A 21,998-nucleotide genomic window follows, 5' to 3' on the forward strand; every position below is an offset into this window, starting at 1 on the left:
GCGAGCGGCGCCTCCGGCCCTGGGCTGCCCGTGGGGCCGGAGGGAAGGCTGCGGCAGAGCACAAGTGCCCGGTTAGAGGGGCAGCGGCCGCCCCCAGAAAGTGCTCTGCGGACAGCAGCTGAGCTCCGAAAAACAGACAGCGACACGTGAAACTCAGTGCCCAGTGCACTGAGAGAGGCTCCGGGCTGTTTGCACAGCTTAAATACACATTTTTGATAATAACTTCCATTTTTTTTTCTCTTTTTCCTCCCCCCATACCCTGCCCTTTAGGCCATTGCTGTTTACCTTCTTTTTCTGGTAAAACGCTCACACCCCCCCCCATGTCTATGACCTTTTCTGCAGGAGAGAGAGAACCCATTGGCTCTAGATAGTTCTGTTAATGATGCTCCTAAAGGATGTCACAGAGGGCAACATGGTTCAGCATCACTGCTTTTTGTTCTAGGATCTTCTTACCTTGGGGTTGTGCTTCAGGTTGGTGACTCTTTAGGCAGGGAGAAAATTCTGAATGCAAATGCATGAATATCATTGAGGGCCTTGATCTCCATGGGTTTTCTGTAAATTCCATTAACTGAACAGTTAATTGGCAATATGAGCGTAATGCGCTATAGAATTTCATAACTGTTCCCAACTTCGTGTGTGTATTTGCCATCAGTGGCAAGCAACATTGTGTTTTAATAATGTATTTTTTTTTTTTAATTTTCCCTGAAGGTAGTGAAAAAGAAAATATCAAGATGAGTAAAAAGCCTCCAAATCGTCCTGGAATCACATTTGAGATTGGTGCTCGTTTGGAGGCACTGGACTACTTACAAAAATGGTATGGAAGACACTGCAGTATTTGCTAAGTACAAAATAATTTTATATGTATTGTAAATTACATCATCCGATTATAAAACTGAGTAATTGTTTCACATATAGACTTTGAGAATCTAAATATTAAATCTCTTTAAATGATTAGATTTTAGGAAAATATTTTCCAGAAGTCAAAACATTTCTGTGCTTGTTTTTTTCCATTCCTCATGCATTCATATTAATCAAAAGGCATTTTCATGTTAGCATAGGACGCAGTGCCATGTGCAGGACTATCAGATGTATTAATGTGGCAAGCTGCACTGACCAGAGACTAATTCAGTCTGTGGGTATTCTCAGTGTATTGTATTCAGTAATCAGAACTGGCAGGTATACAAAGCTGACTTCTTGGAAAACATGCTTAATCAGAGTTTCTTAAATAGGTAAGTATGGTACTGTTTTTATTGAACAGTTGGAGAAATTAGGAGCTTAACATTGTGACTCTCCTTCAGCCACTCATATCTTAATTAAGAGTCAAGATTGTAAGATGCAAATCTGTGGGCATGAGGATAACGCTACAGCAGATATTGTGAAATGACTCGTTGTTTTGAAAGATAAGTTCTTAGCCTAGATTTAGTTAATCCAAATGGGTTTGTTTCATGTGTGCTGGCCATGTCATTTCAGTTTGAAAAAACCCAGGCTTTTTTAAAGGTAGGTGATAGAGGGAATTGATGCTTTTCTTCAGGTCTTTTTTTATTTGCTTTTATCAGTGATTGGTTAGGACTTGGCAGTGTAAAGATTTTTGTTGTGTTCTTACAGAACTGAGGTTCGTGTCAATGTCTGATGCTGCTAACCTCATGCTATGTGTTAGGCAGATTACCTATGTTTATTCAAAGTTTCTTACTCTGTAGAAAAAGTGCAAACAAAGCTGAGCATTTAACCTAAATTTTTACCAGTTGTGCTTTCATTTTAATTATAATAAATGTTTGTTTTAGTAAGCAGGCCCTTCATGAGAAATATAATTTCTTCAGATTCATCCAGTTTTTGCAAAGGTCACCTGTCAGTTCTGGAGTACCTGTCTAGATTGGACTATGTTGCAAATTGCTCAACTGAGTACTTGCTATTTTCAGGCAGAATAACCTGTATTCCGAACTTGCCAGGAACTAGGTTGTCAGCTGGATCACCAGCAGAAAAGGTCGGATTTATGTGGATGTAAGCTACTGTGATACTCTGTATAAGAGCAGGAAGTTTGTATTAAAATACGACAGTTCAGAAGCATTCAAAACAAGCCCCTCAGAAATGAAGTGGATGAAGTAATATTCATGTTAATAACCACAATGCTTGTTAGAGAAAGTCTCTGTATTATTAAGAAGACAGAGTCTAGAATAAGTCCGTTATTTTTCTTGCCATTCTAGCTGTTGCATAAGGGAGTGGCAGATTTTTTTTAAATTGTTTCTATATATAAGCAATGCACATTCCCCTCAGCTGCATGCAGAAGTAGAATATACTCCAAGGAAAAAATTGCCTAACTTACATGAAATTTCTTTACTATGTTTCCAACAAAGCAAAAGTTGAAGAGCAGAAGTATTAACTCAGTTTTCTTTCTACAAGCAGCTGGGAACATTTGCTCAGAAATACTTTATAAAAGAACTTTCATTTTTTTCATTCTCTCAAAACTTACTATTTAAGCACTGATTATCTGACAAATGATGTGACATAATAATACCATCTAGTAAAATGCTGCCTGCTGCTTTTTGCTTTTCAAAATTTTCAATTAAAATTGAATTAAAATTAAAATTAACACTACAGTGTGGTAGTTGCTGAAATGCATTTTATGAATCTTGCATGTCTGTTTGATGGACTCCTTAAACTTTGGAGAGGATATTGTGTACCTACACTCTTTTATTAGTCAAAGAAAACATTGCCTTTTAATGAGAAAATATTTACATGCAATGCAAGTATCACTGATGTCATTAATTTGTATAAATACCTAACAGAAAAACTTTGGTCAGATCAGCAAGGAGAGTCTATCAAACAGAATGCTTATTTTTGGTGGTGTTTTATTGCGGAGGTTACTGCATTTATTTCCTTTATAAAATGAAAAAACATAGGTTATTGCTCCAAAGGAGATCATCCAACATAAGTTTTTACTACTTGTTAAATTTAAACCCAGCCAAAATGAAGTATGAAATTTATATCTCTTCAATTCTATTTAAAATCCGTGTGATAATCTCTCATTGGATAGTAGATAACATGGGGTTGACTGATAAAATTATGAAATAAAAGATGCTCAGAGCATGTGTCCAGTGAGAAGAGGCTGAGGGAACTGGGCTTCTTCAGCTTAAAAAAAAGGTTTTTGGGGGAACCTGGTAGCACCTACAGGGAGGTAGTCTGAAAGATGTAGCCAAACACTTCAGTTCTTCGTAGTGGGAAGAAAAGATAGAGCAGGAATAAATTGAAACAGGAGAAATTCAGGCTAGGAACAAGGAGAAACTTAGGCATGGGAGGTTGGACTGCAGGCTTCTTGAGGTCCCTTGCACATAAACACTCCCCACACTGTCATTAATGACACAAGTGGGTATTTAAGATGTTGAAACAGCAGTAAAACTGCACRTATCTGCAAGTATATGCTCATTCGCAAGGTTACTTCTTAAGCTCCTGCTTCCTGGGATTATGTTATATAGTTCRTATAAAATTGATGAGTTTTTGGACTTACTTGAAGGTAAATCTCTTTCAGTATTGCTGTTTTTAGCTCTACTGGTTGTCCTATAGAAAACCCTTACTGGTGGTAGCCAGATACTGCTTTGATTATTCTGCTTATGGATTTTTATAATTGATTATGAAAATAGAGGCAATAAATTACACTTACATGTCCTTTGCAGCAGTTTGGGAGTAGAAACAGTTAGTACTTGACCAAGTTATCAGAAGAAGGTTTGGTGTATTTGGATGGACAGATTTTTTTTTTCTTTTTTCCCCCCAATTCTATTTAAAATCCATGTGATCATCTCTCATTGGATAGTAGATAACATGGGGTTGACTGATAAAATTATGAAATAAAAGATGGAGATATTTGCTGAAGCTATTTTTCATGTAGAATTTTAGGAAATACTGTTTTATATAGTCTTTGTTTTGAATTACAGTTGGTTGACAGCCTGATATTTGAAGGGAGGATTGTGAAAACTAGGCTTTCTATTGATAATAAGAAGACTGAAAGTGGGGAGATGGGAATAAATGCTTGCAGAGTTTGCAAATACAGAAAGACTATTTACAGAGGAGTTGGAACAAGTGCACTTAGCATTACATCTTCTGAGATGGAAGGAAAAACTTCTTATTGTGAACTCAGGAAATGTGTGACTTTGTGGATTTTCTGTAKGTGTGGCCCTGGGCATATTGCTTAGTGTTTCTGCATCTGTTTTTCCATCTCTTAAAATAGGTGCTTTCCTACTTCACTGACAGCTTTTCAAGGGTCATTGACTTTTAAACCTGCCAAGTAKTTTCTTGTGTCCTTTAATGTCTCTTGATTGGATTGGAAAAGTGGACGTTTGAAGATATTTCACCATGAGGAAAGAAAAACTATGATGCCTACCCCTTAACTTTTCCTATTGCAATATGAGTATGATTTTTCTGACCAGTACTGCCTCACTTACGTTAGCTGTGCAAGTTTTGCAATTTTACAAATGAGGTTATGTAAGTCTCGTGGGTTGTAATCATTAGAACTTGAAAATGGAGAGTAAGTTTTCTATAAATTAAGCAGGTATCAGCTAAAAAGCTTCCTCTCTCTAAAAGTAATTTGAATTTTGGGTGAGGCTTTGGGATTATTAAATTTATTTTCCAGTATGCTTGCAGACTATTGCTATTAAAAATAAAAATTAAACAAAATAAAAAAAGGGTTATTGGTCCTTCTCACTAAAAGAATGATTGCATTATTGAGCAGGAACATCATGGATTTTTCCTTTCCCTCTCCCTATAAAGACCTTTTTCTAAATCATCAAAAGAGTTTGTTTGTATTTTCCTTTTTTGGTGGTGGTGGCGGCGGCATTTTTTTTTTCTTCCAGATTGCTGCTTTATATCTTGTGCTAGAGGAATCTTGGGAAATTCCTTAGTGTGGGGTAGGGAGTAATACCTGATAGGTAAAATACTGATAAAATAGGTAAAATAGGTAAAATACCTGATAGGTAAAAGACTGATAGGTAGCTTGTCCTTAGACATAATCACATTCCAGCAGTATAAAGCAAGTTTGTCATACTTCATGATGTCTACCTATAGTTTTGCAACTGAGGGGATGTAAATGATCTTCCGTGTCAGGTATAACCTTTTTTGTAGTAGTCTTTTTCCAACAGGACCAAGATCAACATTGCTTGGACTCAGCAAAAACTTTATTATACATGGTATGAATTAACAAAGCCTGTTAGTGCAGCTCCGGGTAAAAATTTAGTTATTCTTTGAAACTTAACAGAAGAAATTGCTAAATTCTAATCAAGAAATCTGAGTGCATTGCAAATTTTTTTTGACTCTTAATGAGATGAGCAAATATTTTCCAATAAAGAAAAATAACTTTTGTCATTTCTGCATACATTGTTACTGGAGTTCTTAAAACTTCAATATCAACTTTATTTTACTCCTTTTTTTTTTTTGTTTTATTGATAGGAAATGCATACTTCCATTTCAAACATTTGTAAAACTTTGCAATTTATGAAATTTCTTTCAGTAAAAATGCAAAAATGGTAATAACAAAAGAGTGTTTCTGTGCAATGTAAAATTTGCAGTAGTAAATTCTGCAGTATACATGTAAGTATAAAAACCTACTGTCATCTTTTGTACTGTGGGACCAGTATTGTAAAATCCTACTCTTTCTACATACTTGTGGTACACTTTCTGGCCAAATGTAGTGGATGTTGAGAATAATATCTTGTTGCTAAATCTGTACAAAGTTATTTTTGGTTTACTTATAACCAGTCATATATAGCCTGGGCGTTTAAGAGATTAGCTGATCTTCCATTTCTGAAGATTAGGATTGGATGCAGCTTTTGATTTTATTTATCCTGGAACCTGATCAGTTTAAAAACATATATTTAAGAAATATAATTTATTGGAATAAAACGGGGTTGTAATGGTGACGTGATAGTTACAAGATTTAGCTTTGTAAATTTTTTTGAAACAATTTGATTTGCGGAAACTATCAGAGAAATAAATCACTAAACACTTGGTTTTGTTTTTGCATAGCACTGCTGGATAATCCCTAATGAGACTAAATACTTTGCATCTTTTATTAATTGATATTAGGTTTCTTCTTTGTTTTCTTTTGAAATTCATTAACGACCTATGTGTCTTGCTGACTTTCCCTAATGTAGTTTTCTTTCTTGTCTATAAGCTATAATCTGTATTTCACTGGTTTTCTCTTTCCAAGGCTTTGTGTCCTTTTTATTTCCTTCTACGTGCAGTGCTTGAAATGCTGATTTTATTACTGATGACCAGATGACTAAACCTACAAGCCGTACAACAATAAAAATGTAGTAAGGGAGCAGCTCGACGACAGTGTGTGRTGGGCCCATTTCCTCCTACCTCTAGGTACCTAGAAGAAGATATCTCACCTCTGACATCCCTGAATTCCATAAAGTAGCCATAGTTTTACCTCATCTTCTTGCTGGTCTCTATAACTAACCTGAGTTTTCCTCTGCTAAGGAGAAAGAACTTGGGAGAAAGAGCTAAGGAAAAGAGTGTTTAGTTTTGATTGTTGCAAGGCAGAACCTCTTGTTCGCTTGCATTTCTAGTATTTTTCCTTCTGTCAGTCTTTTGGATGCTTTCTGTATTACTCCTTAACTACTGATCAGAATTCTTTCAAGTAATGTTGAACTCGTGTTTATTCGGAGTAAATTGACTTTTTCCTCTGCTTGGCTGCACTTTCTGCTTTTTCTGACACTTGGTGTATAGTTTTAAAAGCTTGAAATGGGAAGACTTGGAAATACTGAGAAACTAGTAAGACTATATTTGGTTAACTTCATAAGAGTAGCGGCCCMAAAACTCCTAAGGATAAAGTGTCGTTTTTTGCTTAGGTAAAACCATTCCTTCATTCACATTAAACATTACTCAAAATTAATATACCAGAATGTTGATAACAGAATTTTGGTTTTGATTTTCAGTTTTGTTTTCTTGCAAGATAACATCCTTTTCACTCTCCTCATTTGATTTTTATTGTTGTTTTCGGATTTCTTTGGGGGCATTAAGGGGTCATTCTTGTTTCTCAAACTCTGCACCTCAGATTAAAACTACAGACTCTCCATTGTCAGCCTGTCAAAACCTTTAAAGTTCAATAAAAAGAAGTTAGAAACATAAGGAATGGCCGTGAAAATGTTTACCATTTCTGAAATGTATGGATGAGAAAAATGCAACGAGAGCTTGTGGTAGCTACTTAGTAGATGAGAGAGTTTTTGTCATTCTGCAGCTCTGATAAGTGTGAGATATTTGGATGTGAGGAAGTTGTATGTAGGGCTGCTCCTGAAGAAGGAGGACTAGAGAATGAGGAGAGTGAGGGAGCAAGTTGAAAGGATGACACCCTTTTGTTTTAACCTCCTTTTCCCAGTAGTCAGCAGAAAAGAAGGAAAAGCTACCCTGCTTGAACTATATTTTAAACAGAAAGTGGTATTTAAAAATACCTGTGTAAGGAAGCAGGATATTCTGAAGAGAAAATATTTCCAAAATAGAAAATACTGAGTGAATTCCTTTGTGTCAGTAGTATTCCTCACTAATAGGGTATTGGGAGACAGTTCGATAATCAGTTCTATAAAAATGTAGATTTTTGTGCCTTTCGGTCTGTTGTAATACTCTAAGGAGGAGGAGCTGAGTTTTGCATTATTCCAATTTTTTATGCACTTTATAGCATGAAGTAGCATGACAAAAACAATTCATGCCTTGCTGCCTTACTACCATTTTGTGAAACAATTCTGGTTTGGGGGACAAATAGTAAGGCTGAATAATACAAATAATTATAGATAAATTTGCCATTTTTCTGGTTAAACTTTATGGTACCTGAACTATAAGTTTTTTCAAATACATATTGTATCCTTGCAATACCTACAGAGTTGAATACGTAAGATTTGTTCCGTCTCCGTCTTGATTCTAAGTGTATATACAGTGTTTGTGTAAGTAAAGTGCATGTGTCAAGATAGACGTATTTATTGCAGTTACAAGAAAAGACTGCTAAACTTAAGAACTGTGAATCAGATTTAATGGCCATGAAATCATTGAAGATGATCTTTAAATTAGTGAGTGTCTTAGATTGTGTGGGAATGTTCAAGTGACTTGTTTTGATTAGATGTTGAATTTGTCTGAAATCAGGGGAACAGCTTAGTGAAACATTTCATATGTTAAAGGTAATGAATGTACTTAAACATCTAGTTGATTTCCTACCCGTCCCTAAGCAACCAAAATTTCTTTTATTTTTCCCTTAAATGAACATGGACTTAAAAACAGCTAAGTTCCAACTTCTGTTATCCATTTCAGGCTTCATCTTGCAGTTTCAGATTTATGCCTGTATATAATCATCTGTGGTGAAGCTGATGATATCTCAGTGACGTGCAGCAGTGTTTTGAACTAAATGTTATTCTATTTGTTACCCAAATTTGTTAATCTGTTTCAGTCTTGGGAATTTCCGAGTACAAAATGTTAACTTATAACTTTTTGAATGGTCATATAAATGCTGTTGTATCTTTAAAAAAAAAAAAAAAAAAAAAAAGGTCTGGAGAGAAAAAAAGGCTTTTAAATTTATCAGTTTCTTTTTATCATTTAAGGTATCCATCTCGTATTGAGAAGATAGACTATGAGGAAGGGAAGATGTTGGTGCATTTTGAACGCTGGAGTCATCGCTACGATGAGTGGATTTACTGGGATAGCAATAGGTTGCGACCCTTGGAGCGACCAGCATTAAGGAAAGAAGGATTGAAAGATGATGAGGAATTTGTTGTAAGTGGCACATTTATTTTGGCTTTGGCTTTTTTTTGGTAAGCTGTTGTATTTGCTTTCCTACAGTGAGTCTTTCTAGTGCACAATGATTAAGTCATTTTAGGAAAAAATATCTAAATGTTTCAAGTATTAATAACTAAATTGTTTAAAACAGGATTTTAAACCTGGAGAAGAAGTTCTAGCTCGCTGGACTGACTGTCGGTATTATCCTGCAAAGATTGAAGCAATTAATAAAGAGGGTATGTATTGATATATGGTCCATTTGTAAGGACTATTTATGCATTGTATTCTGGAGCTGTAGCCCACTTTAAAGGGGCATTTGTGTAAAGCTTCCTTTATATCTTCAATGTACTACTGAAGATGTTTATTTTACCAAATTTAGTAAAATACTTGATCTRTTATCTGGATGAGAAGAAAAACCTAGAATGTCTCCTAGAAAATAAAATGCCAAATATTTCCTCAGTGATGAGAAAAATATACTTTGAGTAGTGTTATTAATATTTTGCATAGTGTTGGTGATTTAAATCCAGCGGAGTTGAACCAAATTCTCTTAGTTGTTTTAGGAAATAAGTGTTTTTAAACTCTGTAGAATAGTGTTTTTAAACTCTGTAGAATAATAACGGAAATCTAGAACAAAAGAAAATGGTTTAGATGCAACATTTCACGTGTTTTTTAAAGTTTTTACTGTAGTTTAAATCAAATGAACATTTGGTTGTGAACCAATTATTTCCTTGTAGTGATAGCTTGAATGCTCAATCAATCAGTGTATAAATAAAAGCGATCTGGTAGCTTAAACCTAGAATTACACAAGTGGACAAAAGGTGACAAGCAGGATTTTTTATTTTTCTTAAAATTCTTGATCCTATGTGTAGTTAACACTGACTTGCTTTGTTTATATAGCCTGTGAAACATTGTGGTAATCGGAGTGATAAGCTATACTTGTTTCTTAACTTCTTCTAGTAATTATATAAATTCTTTTTTAGGAACGTTCACAGTACAGTTCTACGATGGTGTTATTCGGTGTCTTAAGAGGATGCACATCAAATCTATGCCAGAGGATGCAAAAGGGCAGGTAAGAATATTAGGTATTATTTTGTTAACAAAATTAACTGATTTTTCTAATATCTTGAACCCTGAAAGCTAGTAAACATCATCTAGCATTGCTAGTTTTAGATTAGTGTTTTTATTCTGGGTCCTTCACTGTCTTGCTTCACCTTTTTTATTGTTGATGCTTMTGATGCCTTTGAGTGTGCGCTGCTCCAGTAATGTTGCCTCTCTCTGAAATGTCTAGATGCTGTACACTGCTGGCTAATTTCTCCCAGAGTTGTGTATTGTGGAGGCCACGAGTACGAGGGCATCCAGACACTTTTTTTCTTTCGTGGCCTTTGAGGAAAAAGTTTTCAGTTTCCCAGTGGTCTGTTCTGCTGATTTTTCTTCCTTTCCCCCCAACCTTGACTTGTTTCAGTTCTAGACATATTGACCGTGTGTTCTTGTTAACACCACTGTTCTATTTTTTTTCTCTCCCCTCTATTCTTTTTAAGGGTTCAGAGGGGTAAATATTACYTCTGATAATGTCCTTGTTGCTGTAATGAGGGCAACATGCTGAGTAGATAGGGATGCAGGCTGTGAAGTGGTAGATGATATCTCTAAAAAAGAAAAATCCAACATCAAAAACAGTCATATGCTTTCTGTGAAAATTATTTGTTTTATTTTGCATGATAACTATATTATCATAATTAATGAGAAATAACTCTTCTGAAACTGCATGAAACTCACATACAAGAAATGTGAAAAGACTTTGTATTGTTGCAAATTTCAGATATTTAACAATTACAGTTGCAACAATCTGTATTCTGCTCACAAGACAAAGGCAGATGGAGACAAGAATTGTGCAGAAAATGGTTCTGTATCCTGGCCACCTCTTCCACGTTCAAGGTGGCTTTATATSAGGATTGAACATCTAAGCCCTGCAACACTGTGCAGGCAGCACTTGTAATGTTTAAGCCACCATTCCTTAGAGATACTAAAACTGAAGCTTCTATTCAGGCTGCCTCTGGCTTCTTGCTGCAATATAGCAATAATTCTGTTAAATGAGTGTATAGTACTTTAATATTTTCATTATGAAAGTAAGTTAGGAAGCTAGAGCATCTCTTCCTAAAGAGGAAAACCTGGTAAATGTATTAGTGAGTAGGTTAAAAGAACATTTCATTCTTAAYGTGAAGAAGTCCCTTCTTCCTAGTCCTGTGCTTTTTCTAGGCAGGCATACTTTATCTAGTCCTGAGTTGTTGCTCTTAGACCACAGCCGTTTTTAGCTTAAAATACAGAAATAGATTCAGTTTCTTACAGATGCTGGGTAGCTAYCATATTGATATCCAGATATGCTTGGTGGCAGCCCAGCTTATCTTAGAATTCCCGATTTTCTTTTGTGGTTGGGAATGATGGCAYCAGGATCATGCATTTCCATGGCTGAATGTAGGTAGCTTCAGTGAAATCTTGAGGAAGAAAAAGTGGACCAAACTTAGCACTACTTGTCATAGAATTAGATTTTTCAAGGCTGTCTTCCAGCAATGGGAGTGCCAGATATGCTTCCTGCCACACTAATTGGTACTATACTTGGTGTTTAATTGTGCAGAATTAGAGAGAGGCACAAAATTCTGTAGCTTTCAGAGAGGAAGCTTCTCCAAATATTTACCTTTCAAAATATTTTTGTGACTCTAATCATAATCTAGTTATTAGTAATCTAAGATTTTGTTTGAAAATCAGTTATCTGAAACTGAGATTGATCTAAGACAATGCCTCAAGCTGAAATGAATGTTTTGAAGTTTATGCCTTATTCTTTTATGTGAACACATTTCTAATAAATGATTTATAACCCGAAAAAGCCAGGAATATAATTTGATATGAGAAAGTGCAGTTGACAGATCTGACCTTTCATGCCTAGCTCTGAACCTACAGCTTTTTTCTTTCTTTTTCCAAAGAAGAATACATTTTGAGATATATGTCTTAAGAAATTCTTTAAATTGTAGAATATAGAAAAGCTTAATGGATGGTCTGTTTTGGAAGTTATGTCCTAATTGTGCAGAACCTTCGTAACTCTGAAGAGAGATATAGACTTAGTTCTTTGTTAATGAATATTAGTGATACTAATTATAAAATAGTAAATTACTTRGTACTCAGTATAGTACTTAGTAAAGTGCTTATAAACAAACATGCAAACATGAATTTGTATACAAGGATTAATGTTCCAGTTCTCAGTTTTACTGAAAGAAAGTGTGTTCCTGACTGCATCTGACCAAGAGRGCAAGAGCAATGATTATGGCCTCTAGAGACATGATCTGATGTGGCACACATTAGATTATCTGTATTAGGCACGTTTATTTTGTCAATAAATGTAATGATACTGACAACAATTTGAGCTTACTGTGCCTTAAAGGGATTATAGATGTTAACGTTCAAACTCAGTGTTTGAGTTGCACGTCTGTTTTATAAGCCTCAGCTGCTGAGGGTAGAAAGCAAAATAAAAAAATCTAAGAATGAAAATCCTGGTGTAGTTCAATGAATGGAGACTGTGGGCTGCGTTTCTCTGTGGGAAAGCTCGAATTAATTGAAATAACACAGAAATATGGCTAAAGTAGTGCAGAGGGAAAATAAAAGATGGGGGTATAACTGCCCTTATTAGAGCACATATGAAGTATTCAGATAACTTAATTTTTCTGTTTCATGTTTTTGTTTTATCTTCGATGTAATTAGGCGCGCGAGAGGGAGCAGATAGCGCCGGAGCTGAGATTAGTGACGGAAATCGAACCAAAAGAAGTGAGTTTTGAGGAGGGTTTTGAAGGAGAGGGAGGGGACTTGGCACCCAGGAAGAGGAAGCTGAGGAAAAAGCGTGGATTTACGATGGGGACAGAGGGAAAAAGAAGATGTGACAGGAAGCAATGTGAGCCAAGATGTAGGTGGGACAGACTGCTTAGAGCTGAAAGGTGAGAGTGAGGAGTCCGGCCTTGATGAGGCATCAGACGGTCAGTAGGTTGGTGGTGCTCTGTGTACGTGTGTGTGTGAGCGTGAGAGAGCTGGGAGCTGTGTGTGACAGGAGAGGAAGAAGAGCTGAAGAGGTGGCACCACAGAGGTGCAGAAGGTGGTGGCTGTAGGTTGGTGAGTGGTGCATGTGAAAGCTGGAACTGGCACAAAGATTGGCTTTGAGAMATGATCCTGTTCTTGCCTTTCTACTGTTGCAGGTTTAAGCTTATGCAATGGAATATTTTTTTAAAATGGGTTTATTTATTTATTTTAGGTTGCTAATTGATGTATAAGGGTGTTGGATTGCTGCTAATTTGTTGATAGTGCAATTTCCTGTGCTTTGGTTAGTGAATCTAATAAGCGTGATAGATTTTTTTTTTTTTTCCACAGAAGCCATATGGTAAAAGTTTGTCTTTTAACTGCAGTGTCCTGTAACTTCTGCCAATTTTCTTTGCTTACTTTAAAGATGTACCTTAAAAGTGGAAAAGGAGGAAATGCAACTTTTYAAAACTTACCTAGATAAGAGGAACATTCACTGGGGTGAAATTATGTGGGAAAGGAGGAAATCGAGTTGGATATGAGCCCTTTGAACAGTTAAAATACCACAGCTGCTAAAGAGCTGAAGTTGGAGCACTAGAGAGAAGCAGGGGAAACTTATCTTAGGAGAAATTTAATTTCTTCCCGTAATGTGCTCCTCTTTCCATTCTGGGCTTCAGGTTTACGGAACATACAAGGAAAAAAAACCCTGCTGTTAAAGTTCTATGAATAGTTTATGCAGTAACTACGGTAGAATCTTGCTGTTGTGGTTGACAGAGTAGATACCTTATGATGGCCCTAACTAAAGAGAGATTTCAGTTTGTTTTCTCTCTGGTTTAGCTTCCTTTTCTACCTTCTCCCTTTTTTTGTTAAAACTTTCAAAAATTCTTATTTAAAAAAAAAGGCAGGAATTCAACTTTAAAGAGTCACCTTTTCTTGAAGTAGCAACTTCTGAATCCTCCAAAGGGTGGGTGATCACCTTAGCATCCCAGATGTTTAGGTAGTTCTCACAGATGAGGTTCTGTGCAGGTGAATAGTTGCTCAGCAGAACTTCAAGAGTTAAAAAGCAGAAATTTTTTGTCATGTTTATGTTTCTGCTCAGCCAATATAAAAATGGACCCAAATATTTTTCCAGCCAATTCTCTTCACTGAGTTTGTGTTTTAAAAGACATTGTAAGAGAAAAAGCATAAATGTCACTATAAATAACTTGCTGTGGCTTCTCAGTGCTTAGCCTTGTTTCGTTCTTGTGTGTCCTGCCACCCTTTGYAAGTGCCATGTGTTGAGTAACCAAGTACTGAAAACAAAAACTTGTGTTGCACAATATCAGTTAAACCAGGATATTTAGCTCAGTGTGTTCCTTGAAGCTTGAAATACTCTTTGGAGGGCTGACCTCAGGGAGCCTATCCYGACTGACATTGGGAAAGCTGCTAAGAAGCTGCTTTGCTGCTGACTACACTTCCCTTTCTCCGTGCTCTTATGTGATCCAAGCTCCAGCAGTGTTATGGATCCTATTCATCCCTTGGCCAGAGCACAGTACAACACTATCATCAGGTCTCCTGTCTGCCCACCAACATGCTTTTTTTTGAGCTGCTGGATGGGAAAGGCTCCAGATGCACTGGAGTTACTGTGTGCTGTCTTTGGTGGACCAAGCAAGAGGCTGCATCWAGTGGTTAGATGGGTTCTTCATGGCTGGCATTGGCACCACATGGCTTTGGACACAGCCTGCTCTRAACCCATTCCCGAAGCCCTTTTAGCTAATCTGAACATAAGCTTCTTGCTTTGACAGTTTTGGACATGAAAACACATCATCTTTGAGGGGCTAAAACTCTTTTTGCCAAAGTGTGTTAGTTGGACACCATATAGTTGGGTACCTTACACGTACTGAATGATTACAATGAATACAARTATTGATTACAAGCACTGAATGATTTATTGAGCTTTGCAAAAGGAAAAGCATAATACAGGAAAAAGTAACATTTATTTAACTTGTGTTATGCCGCTCTTGTACATTCTGGGAAACCCCAGTAGAACTGTAATATAAGAGAATTATAGAATCTTCTCTTGAGGGGAAAAAAATKATGTGTTTTGTATGAAACAAGATTTATAAAAACAAAGATACTTCAAGTGTCTTGTAACATAGCAGTGAGGAAACAGTCCAGGGTAAAATATAGTTTAATGTTGAAAGGAAGTTTTACTGTTTTTAAAGCATTGATGCAAAAACAGACAATTGGAATTGTTATTGTAAGGGTTGTTTTTTATATTTGACTCAACAAACCTAAAATACTCTTGGAGCCAAATCTCTCTAATAAGCTAGTTCTTCAAAAACCCATTCAGATATTTAGTACTTACTAGTGGGTTGTAAACGTTGCTCTTGGTTTGATTTGGTTAATCCCTGACACTTCGAAGACACCAGGTCTAATGCAAAGAGCTTGGCTTGACCTCTGGAGGTGTTTAATTCTCTTCTTCTGTATATGGTGTCTAGAGTCTTCATTTACATTTCTAATTTACATTTCTAAAGTTAGATACACTTATCGATAATTTCTGTCTTTATTCCCTAGATGATCATATATGGTCAAATTRTCCATTTTTAAATGGTACTCTTTAGTTGTGTGTTGTAAAATCTAACTGTGTTGGARAGCTCTATAGAAATTATTGAAAAATTTGGGGAAAACAAAATACAAAAAAAGTTACCTGTAGTTATTGAAGGAAAAAAAAAAGAGAAAGGTATAATTCTAAAAGCTTTGTCAGTGCTTTATTCATCTAATTCAGAAGAGCTCTGTTCATATGTCATGCAATTTTCTGGACTACCTTTAAGGCTTATTGTAGTTTTGAATAACAGTTAAATTTGAGCAACGGTACAAATGATGAACAGTGTAATTTCACAGCTGGAAAGGCAATAATGTCAGTGGTTTGTTTGAGTTGGGTAGCTTTTGAGCTTCTAAATCTGGTAAAAGAGATTGTAGGGAACTAGTGAAGCTAGAATTCTGTAACCCATGTCCATCTGAAGCATTTTTTTTATGGCTGTTTATCCACATAGCATATGGATAATATTTCAAATTTATATAGGCAATTTGGGGACCCATTTTTGCCACTTCCTGAGTCCTAGCTATAAAATTATATTCAACTGCTTTGGAACATTTCTAGATAAGTTCATTTTTAAAATATATTATATTTGAATTTCAACCATGTTTTTGATATTTACATTTTTTTCCTTCTTGGAGGATTGGATAGCTTTGGTCAAAGCTGCTGCAGCCGCAGCAGCCAAGAACAAAGCAGCAAGTAAACCTAGAACCAGCGCAAACAGCAATAAAGATAAAGAGGAAAGAAAGTGGCTAAAAGTTCCTTCAAAAAAGGAAGAAACCTCAACCTCTACAATCATGCAGGAAGTCCAAAAAAAGGAAGAGGAACCTACGTCTAGTGACACGTTTGGTAAAAACAAATTCTATAAAGGATGAAATAGCATTGTTAGTTAATAAATTAATTAAATGTCCCTAATCATATAAGAAACTGTTTTCAGTGAGGTTTAGCTGGGTGAGCAGTTATTCCTTTTGCCTTTTTGCAAAAATTCTGTCCACCTCTTAAGACTAAAATGTAGGTTTTAGAAGGCTGCTGTGTTCTAGATCCGATATGTGAATCCTTTGTTAACTGTGAGATACTCCTAGGATTTAAGATAACTTTTCCAGTGTGGATGATGATTCAGCAGTGGTTGCGACTGTTTCAGGATTGATTAAAAATACGTTTATTTTAATAGTTTACTACTGTACTTCTCATAATACTGAATAAAAATGGCTGTTTTAAAGTAGTTGACATTCAGTGCTTCAGTTTATAATACTGTAAGTCTTTAGAATGTGTCGGTTTTGATACAGCAACTAGTTTTATAGCTATTAAAATGTAATAGCCATTCTGAAATGTTAAAATGTTGGTTTTGATAAATTTTTATTAAATGTGATCTTAATAGATTTCCCTTTTGTTTAACAGTAGGCTTTCCAGTAGTGGATGTTCCAAAGATGGCCTTTGTGCAGGCGGAGAGCACATTATCCCACAAGAGGAAAAGCAATCTAGGCAACTCGTTTCAGGCAAAGAGAGCTCGTCTTAACAAGATCACTGGTAAACTTCCTTTTTTATTTGCTGTTGTTAAGATAATTACTCCTTTCTAGTGTGTTGAAATATGTATACTTACATAAAAAGTACTCAAATTGTTCAGTAGAAGCGCATTTATCAGGTAGATATTAGCTATGCTCTGGTTTGGGATTTTAAGCAATCAGGAATTAGTAATATAATCGAATCTTTTTGAGATTTCAAAGAAGAGTCTGTGATCAGAATTATCTTCCTAGAAAATTAAAAATACAAATCAAATCTGTTTTTTGTATATTTGTACTTTTTAACTCCAGCTGCCCCATTACTTCATTAACTGATGAATTTGACATTTGCACAAGTTTTTGACAGTCATGAGTTACATATCATCACTGTAAATTAATGCTGTTACTGGTTTGGGAAAGTCAAATGTTCTATTCTAGTTTATCATAATGTAACATGGTTGCTGAAAGGTTTACAATAAAGTATAAAACCTAAATATGAATTGAAATAAGGGCTAAAAGAGTTTGGTAGTATCTAAAGCACTTGTGCTTTGTTACTCAAGCATATTAAATGAAAACAGAGAGATACAGAATCACAGAATGGTTAAGGTTGGAAGGGACCTCTAGAGATCATCTAGTCCATCCCCTCTGCTCAAGCAGGGACACTTAGAGCACGTGGCACAGGGTGGTATCCAGGTGGGTTTGGAAGATCTCCAGAGAAGGAGACTCTGCAACCTCCCTGGGCAGCCTATTCTAGGGCTCTAGAAAAAAAAATAAAAAAAAAAAAAATCTGGAAAAAATATAGAATATTTTTAAGCTAAGCTCACAAAATCACAAAACAAGTGAGATTGGAAGGGACCTCTGGAGATCTAGTTTAACCATCCATACTCAAGCAGTGTGAGAGCACCTGTGTCAGAACCGTGTCCAGAGGTTTTTTTGAATATCTCCAAGGATGGAAATTCCACTACCTCTCTGCCTAGTTGTTCCAGTGCTCTGTTACCCTCACAATGAAGAAGCTTTTCCTTACATTCAGAAAGAACTGTCTGTGTTTCAGTTTGTGCCTGTTTTCTCTTGTTCTCTTGCTGGTCACAACTGAGAAGAGACTAGCCTCATCCTCTTGACACCTGAAATATACACCATTTTGACACCTGAAATATACACCATATTTTGTATATATAGGTGAGATCTTTCCTCAGCCTTCTTCTCCAGAGTGAAATATCCCAGCACTGTCAGCCTTCCCTTAAATGAGATGCTGCAGTTTACTAAACTGTATGATGGGTTTCTGCAGACTTGTTTTTGCTGATGCTGCCTTTTGTAAGTCAAGTGAGAAGATTTAGTCAGTTTTCGTATGAGCATCTATTTAGTAGTTAGATGACAAATGCTGCAGCTGTTGAGTTATCTCTCACAAAAAGAGTTTTTATTTGTTTCTGGAAAACTTTCTCTGCTAACTGCAGTTTTGTTACCTTTGGGTGAAMGTGAATTAATCCTTTAATTCCAAGACCAAATTTGTTATGCTTGATAGTTACTATACGTATTGAACTGTTTTCACATCAGCACCCATGTTTGCAGATCATATTGTGCTTTTGTTTATTGCTACATTGAATGGAATTTTGAAAATGTAAATGCTGATGATCACATTTTATCTTGCTATATGCTAAGTTATGCTTGAACATTATATGTTTATATTTTGTCTCCACCATGAGTTTTACTTGATTTGAAGGAAGGCTAGGGGTGATACTTGTGGWGAGCGTACCCATCCAAATGGTTATAAGAGAACAATAAAGCATTTTAACTCTTAGAAAACATTCATGCCCTGAATCACAGAAAGGTTGAGGTTGGAAGGGACCTCCCCTGCACAAGCAGGATCACCTTGAGCACATKGGACTGGATTGCATCCAAGCTGTTTGGAGTATCTCTGTGATATCTACTCAAATACAATTCCACAAAATCTCTGGAGAGTTGGTTCTMGTGCTCTGTTACTCTCACATGTGAGATTTTCCTCATGTTCACATGAAGCTGCTTCTGTTTCAGGTTGTCTGTTGCCTCTTGTTCTATTCTTCGCCCCATCCCCTTGACACTCTCCCTTGAGATATTTGTGCACACTGATAAGATTCCTTTCTCAGCCCCCTATTCTTCAGACTACAAAGGCCCAGCCCTCAGTCTCTTCTTACAGTTGAGATGCTCCAGTTCCCTACTCATCTTTAGCCCTGCCATGGCTGCTCTCCACTAGCTTTGTCTTCTGGAGAGCTTCTGGGGAGCCCAGACCTGGACACAGTCCTCCCCACRTGGTCTCACCAGGGCTAGAAGAGGGGCAGAAGCTCCTCCCTTGACCTGCTGGCAGCTCTTCTTGAGGTACTCTGTGCTTCTATGAGCCTTCCCCACAAGGGCCCTTGCTGGCTCATGGTCAGTTCGTCCTCCTGGGCACGTAGCTCCTTTTATTCTACCCTAACTGCAACACCCTGCACCTGCCTCTAGCTTCATGAGGTTTCACTCCACACAACTCTCCAGCCTGGCCTGGTCCCTCTGAATGGCAGCACACCCCTGTTGTGTCTGCTGCTGCCCTCAATTTTATATCAGCAACAATCTTGCTGAGAGTGCGCTCTCTTTCCTCATCGATAAGTGGAGCAAGACTGGACTCAGTATTGACCCCTGGGGACTACCACTGTCTCTATGGCCTCCGCTTAGATTATGTCATTGACCACAACCCTCTGAGCTCTGCCATTCAGCCAGSTTTTGATTCACCTCACTGTCCTCTCATCTAATCCACATTTCCTAAGCTTGCCTATGATGATGCTAGTRGAGACAGTGTCAGGAACTTTGCTGGAGTCAAGGTAGGCAACATGCACTGCCCTCTCCTCATCTATCCAACCAGTCATTCCATCGTAGGAGGCTGTCAGGTTGTTTGAGCGTGATTTTCCCCTTGCTGAATCCATGTTGAATCCTAATTCAACAAGACAAGACCCGCTTGTCTTCCATGTGTTTAGAGATAGCATTTAGCATGAGCTGTCCCATCACCGCTTACCAGATACCATAGGAATTGTACTGGGCAAGTAAATAAATGTAGAGCTAATAATTTGGCTGTACAGGCTGTTTGAAGGGAACTCTTTTCAAATTTCAATTCAACATTCAATATTTGTTCATTGAATACTCGTTTATTTGTCCTGTCTGCTGTGAGGACAGCAGCAGCCCAGGTGTTCTTTGAATCACCTGGTAAAAAATGTTGCTCAGTTCTTTTGCTGCTCCTATTCTGGGTAAATTAGTTTCTAGAAGCTGAATGTTGTCACCATTAAGAAGRTATTAGAGTCTCTCTCCAGCTAGTTTTTACTTCTGTTGGAGTGTTTATTTCCATATTTCCCAGTACAGCATTATCTTAAAGAGCGATTAATATCTACAGTGAGCTAACAGAACAAAATACTTGTTCTTCACTGTGCTGCACCATGCTTTTGTTTCTTGCATGCTGTTGCTCACCAGAGATGGTCTAGTGAGAGTCCTGGTACTTGTTCTCTATAACCATGGTGTTTGGTTATATATCTCATGGGAAGAGGAAGATAGAGAGGGCTTTATATTCAGGTCTGCCAGAATTTAAGCCAGTTTCTGAGCTGTGATTGTCCTTCCTGAACCCTGAGTTTCTAGGTGGGAAAAATAATAAAACTCTTCAAGTAGATAAATGAGTCAGTATAGCCTGAGACTTGTTTAAGCACTCTCAAACAGGAAGTTATCTTCCTATTTATGTTAGCACAAACAAGTGTTCTGATTCATCTGGGGGTATTATCAGGAGTCAAGCATGAGGTACTTTCTTAATTTGTTTTTTATATTGGRGACTTTTGTTACTACAAACATGAAAATGTAAAGAAAACCTTTCTGAAAAGTAGTCCTGCCTTATTCGTACTTGTCTTCCAATTATGCTCCAACTGTAATATCTTTTCAATTTTACTATAAAAGTTAGATACAGGATAACACTGAGGGATTTATTTTTCCCAAGTCACTGTTACTGAAATTCTGTAGAACTTCAGAATCTGAATTCTGTTCTGTATCTCATTATCTAATATRTAATACTTATTTCACTAAATTTTAAAAATTATTTTGTTTTTTCTGTGACAGAGATCAAAATAAAGAAGATGTATAAATCAAGTCAGAATTAAGAAAGATAATTAAAGTTGCAAAGGTTAATTTATATGCAAGAGTATTGTCTTTCATGAAATCTAATGCAGAATTAAAATGTTTTTGGACAATATTTGTGTTAATATCCTAGGGCTAAGTAAGTTTCTGCTTTGAATTTAACTCAGTTCTTCAGATGTAAAATCTTAGTACTTTGTGACTCTTGTTTTGAAGATGGTCTTCAGAAAAAAAATTTAAAATATTTGCTTATTAGGAAACTGAAGCAAGATTTAATCTAACAGAAAAAATATATGAAAAATAAATTGAAAACTTCTTGTGATACACACAAAAAAATGATAGCTCTGTAACAAAATATCACAATTTGTTTTTCCTGGAGTCTCTTCTTCCCCCCCAAATTTTCTGAAYGCTTTTGCCTTATGGACATGGGTTGGAGCCCGGAAGGGGTGAGAGGAAGAAAAGGATTTCTATAAAGTTATTTAAGGTTTATCCACTGGCTTTTAAAGCCCAAGCATTTCACAGTGGTGAGGTATTATTTTATGACTGTTGGTGTGATCTTTTTGTATGTGTATTTTGCTAGTGGACATTTCAGACATTTCAGTATATACTTTTCTTGTTTGTGGTAACCATCCTGAGAAATTATTTCTTATTTCTGATTTAACCCATTTAGCTTTGTGTTAGAGCTGTTTTAGAGAGAATTATGTTAGAAATACAAATGCTTCATGCTGCTTCTCTTCCCATCTTGCTCTATTTTCCACAAATCCTCCTCACAAGCTTTTTCTAAATGAAAATCTCTGCAATTTTTCTTCTAAGGTTTATTGGCATCCAAAGCTGTTGTTGCAGATGGTGCTGAAAGAAAGGAAGGCAACAAAGAAACAGCTCCAGTCCTGGAGCAGGTATGAAATGGTAGAGTTTGATTCTTTTGCAAGATTCCCACTGGAGTGTGCCATGGAGGTGTAGTACCTACATCACTAAAATTAGCCCCTTTGTATATAATAGGGAACTGA

The 21,998-nt window shown here is 36.6% G+C and overlaps 1 protein-coding gene across 1 annotated transcript in view; it reads left to right on the forward strand.

Moving 5' to 3' along the window:
- Window positions 1-448: 448 nt before the first annotated feature.
- The window catches only part of PHF20L1 (PHD finger protein 20 like 1), a 52,542-nt gene continuing 30,992 nt past the window's right edge, over window positions 449-21,998 (forward strand). The window contains exons 1-9 of the mRNA XM_026043917.1: window positions 449-471; window positions 709-814; window positions 8,574-8,745; window positions 8,900-8,984; window positions 9,729-9,817; window positions 12,496-12,558; window positions 16,021-16,228; window positions 16,778-16,906; window positions 21,805-21,887. Of these exons, the coding sequence (XP_025899702.1) occupies window positions 732-814; window positions 8,574-8,745; window positions 8,900-8,984; window positions 9,729-9,817; window positions 12,496-12,558; window positions 16,021-16,228; window positions 16,778-16,906; window positions 21,805-21,887 (912 nt within the window). The 5' untranslated portion in view covers window positions 449-471; window positions 709-731. The remainder of the gene's footprint in view (window positions 472-708; window positions 815-8,573; window positions 8,746-8,899; window positions 8,985-9,728; window positions 9,818-12,495; window positions 12,559-16,020; window positions 16,229-16,777; window positions 16,907-21,804; window positions 21,888-21,998) is intronic.

The sequence above is a fragment of the Nothoprocta perdicaria genome, unplaced genomic scaffold, assembly GCF_003342845.1.
Source record: "Nothoprocta perdicaria isolate Ctin4 unplaced genomic scaffold, notPer1 scaffold_341, whole genome shotgun sequence".
NCBI classification, from domain to species: Eukaryota; Metazoa; Chordata; class Aves; order Tinamiformes; family Tinamidae; genus Nothoprocta; species Nothoprocta perdicaria.